The sequence below is a fragment of the Macrotis lagotis genome, chromosome 2 (genome assembly GCF_037893015.1).
Source record: "Macrotis lagotis isolate mMagLag1 chromosome 2, bilby.v1.9.chrom.fasta, whole genome shotgun sequence".
Classification (NCBI taxonomy): Eukaryota; Metazoa; Chordata; class Mammalia; order Peramelemorphia; family Peramelidae; genus Macrotis; species Macrotis lagotis.
Genome location: NC_133659.1, coordinates 189,207,010 through 189,210,179, shown reverse-complemented (window position 1 = coordinate 189,210,179; position 3,170 = coordinate 189,207,010). Strand labels below are relative to the sequence as shown.

Below are 3,170 nucleotides of genomic sequence, written 5' to 3'. Positions count from 1 at the left end.
CATCTCTTAATCTCTGTCCCGCCCTCTTATCAGGCCCTCTATTCCTCTGTTCTTTTTAAAAGCCCTAGGGCATCTCTGGGCTGTGGGGTGGGGCTAGGAAGGGAGAACTGGACGTCAAAGGAAGAAGAGATATTCCACAATTTCACAAAGTTTTCGCAAACTGAGCCCTTGGAGTCCCAGACCCCCTGCCCCCCCCCCCACTCCACCCTAAAGCATTGTCTTGGACCCTGATTTGCATAAACCTGGGAAGTCATTACTAAGAACTTTCAGCACCAGGTAATTTCCTCCCCAAATGACCCTTCTTATAAAGGCTTCAAGCAGTCAGCCCCAGACACAGTTCAGCGCCTGCAGCACCTGAACCAACGAGGCCCCATCTACCAGCCCGAAGCCCCATGAAGCTTCCCAGTGAGTCTAGTGATACAAGGACCTTTCTTCCTTCATCTCCCAAGATGGGACTGCCTGGGCTATCTGCCTGCCTTTCCTAGGACCTAACTTTGCAATGGGAAAAGTGGGGAGAATCAGGGACACAAGAGGGATCCATGTTGGAAATGGAAAAATGTGTCTTGGAATCTTGGGGTGGAGGGACTGGGAACCCTCTGTAATTGGGAACCCTCTTGATAATCTTCCTTCTTCCCACTGCCCAGATCTGCTACTATTCTGGCTGAGTGTATTCTGGCCTCAGCTCCTGGCCATGCCCCTGAGCTCCTCCAATTACCTGCCTCAGAACTTCCTTCCCCAAATTCAGGAGCAAGTGAGGAAGATTCACAGTGATGTCGAAGGGCTGCAGCAGAGATTGGTGAGAGTGGGACCTGGGGGCAGATTGGGGTGAAAGTGGTGAAAGCCCCCGAGCGAGCCTAGGGAAAGAAAATAGAGAAAACTGGGTGAACTAGAACAGAGACCAGGAAACCAAATGAATGGACAAATTGTGAACAGCCCTATTGAGATAGGGAGAATCTGAGGACAGGAAGTACAGGAGACAGGAGGAAGATGGAAGGATCATAGAATTTCCCATCCAGAAGGATCTTTAGAGAGGCCACCTCACCAAAGTTCACATTTTACAAGTTAGGATTTTTTAAAATTATTATTATTTTTGTTTAAGGCAATAGGGTCAAGTGTGACTTGCCCAAGGTCACAGAGCTAGGTAATTATTGAGTGATGCTGGATTTGAACTCAGATCCTCCTGACTCCAGGGCTCTATCCACTGTCCACCTAGCTGCCCCCACAGATTAAGATCTTAAGAGAAGTTGAATTTGCTCAAGCTTGCCAGATGCTATGAGTAAGAGCCAGGATTTGAACTATGGCTCCAAATTCAATATTCTCTCTCCACTGCCATCTAGACAATCAGACAAAAGAAACAGTGACTATACACATAGGACAGAGAGGTGATCTCCCACCTCCACCTCTACTAAGAACTCAATTCTTGCCTTCCCAGTGTTCTGACTACAGCCTATGTCATCCAGAGGAGCTGATTTTCATTGGCCAGTATCTGGGCATCCCCAAGCCACCTCTAGAAAACTGTTACAGTCGGGATTTGAGACTGGTAAGTGCTCCCAAGCTTTTCTCTGATCTCTGGAGCCAGAACTGGGAGGTAAGGGAGAATATAAATTCTTCCTTTCATCTGTGGTGGCGGGTGGCAAAAAAAAAAGCAGCAAACCAAAAAACCTGACTGTCTAGATTTGCTATGGGTTAGGGAGGGGATGTGGGAACTTGAGAGTTTCATGGAGAGAATGGGGCTAGAAGGTGGTCAGCCCAGCCTGAAGCCCTTTCTCCTAACCCTCTACCAACCCTAGGTAGCATGCCTGAATCAGCTGCACTATGGTCTCCAGCTCTACCAGGGTCTTGTGAAAGCACTGGGAGGCATCTCCCCTGAGTTGGCTCCAACTCTGAACACCCTGCAGCTCGATCTTGGTGATTTTGCTGCCAACATCTGGCAACAGGTAAGATTTACTACCATACCTCTTCATTATCTGTCAAATGAGCATCCTTCCTTTCCCCTTCCCAATATTATAAACATTAAAAGATATTTTTGGTCTTTAGGAAAAATCCTCTTTAGAAGGGCAGGCTAGGTTAAAGATTTGGATCAAAAGTCTAAAATGAACCCATCCCTACTGTAAATCACAGGGGACTATAAGAGTGGGATTTGTTGAATCATGTAAAAGTTGTGGTGGGGAAGTCCCTGGGACACAAAACTGTTGCCTTCTCAATATCCTCCACCTCTGACACTTTCTTTCTCCCACAGATAGAAGATCTTCAAGTGGCTCCTGAGGTCATGCCCACTCAAGGAACCCTGCCCATCTTCAGTTCCTCCTTCTATCGTCGAGCAGGCGGTGTCCTTATCTTTGACCACTTGCAGGGCTTCCTGGACAAGGCATATCGTGCCCTGCGCTATCTTTCCCAGGCCTGAGTTAATCCCATATTTATCCCCTATTTAATATTTATATATTTAAACTTAACAAATATTTAAAGAGTGGAAGGGATTGGAGTTCTCAATTTGTCCCTCCTCCCCTTCAATCCCATTCTAGGTCACAGTCAGTCTCCCTGCTTATAGCAGGGGAAAATTCAGACCAGCCATCCTAAGAGCTGGAAAATAAATAGTTAAATACCAAGTATTGCCATTAAAAGACCCATCTCCAGGTGAGAGATGCTCTGTTGTTTAATATTTAAACAGCAATGTTCCCTAGGTGAGTACTGGCCCTTACTTTCCTAGTCCTGGCCCTAGCCAAGGCCAGGCTGGAGGTAGGGCCCAACTCACTAGTCTGGCCAGGGTGAGTCCAACATTCTTTGGTTTCTCCTTTGCCCCTTGGGAAAAGTCTCTTTGCAGATCAAAGAGAGCTTTGGCTGGGAGGTGCTGAGAATGTTGTAAGCTCTAGGGCAGGCACTGTTTTTCATTTCTGTATTTGCATCCCCAGTACTGTGATGTAGGCATTTTAATAAATATTTGTTGAATTGAGCCTGAAACCCTACTAATTCTGTGTGGAGTCATTTTCTTTTCAAGAATTTGGGAGGCATTTATGAAAGATCAGAGGAGGTCCCTGAAGACCTTATAGGCTTGGGGTATTTTCCAAGGAGGGAAGATAGGGCTGGGAGCAGTTCTCCTAGCAGAGGTTGGTCCCTTTCTTTTACTCCCAGATCCTGCCTAAGCCAGTTCCACTATTGATTCCCTCTGAACT

At 46.7% G+C, this 3,170-nt stretch overlaps 1 protein-coding gene across 1 annotated transcript; it reads left to right on the top strand.

Moving 5' to 3' along the window:
- The first annotated feature begins 619 nt into the window (after nucleotides 1–619).
- Nucleotides 620–2,478, top strand: CSF3 (colony stimulating factor 3). Its single transcript, XM_074220575.1, has 4 exons — nucleotides 620–796; nucleotides 1,433–1,540; nucleotides 1,791–1,937; nucleotides 2,240–2,478. The coding sequence occupies exons 1-4, from the start codon at nucleotides 692–694 to the stop codon at nucleotides 2,402–2,404; spliced, it is 525 nt and encodes a 174-aa protein (XP_074076676.1). The 5' UTR covers nucleotides 620–691; the 3' UTR covers nucleotides 2,405–2,478.
- Nucleotides 2,479–3,170: the final 692 nt, after the last annotated feature.

Coding starts and splice junctions, on each gene's coding strand:
- CSF3 (XM_074220575.1), top strand. CDS start 692: ATGCCCCTGAGCTCCTCCAATTACCTGCCTCAGAACTTCCTTCCCCAA. Junction 797..1,432: donor AAGGGCTGCAGCAGAGATTG/GTGAGAGTGGGA, acceptor TTGCCTTCCCAG/TGTTCTGACTACAGCCTATG. Junction 1,541..1,790: donor ACAGTCGGGATTTGAGACTG/GTAAGTGCTCCC, acceptor TACCAACCCTAG/GTAGCATGCCTGAATCAGCT.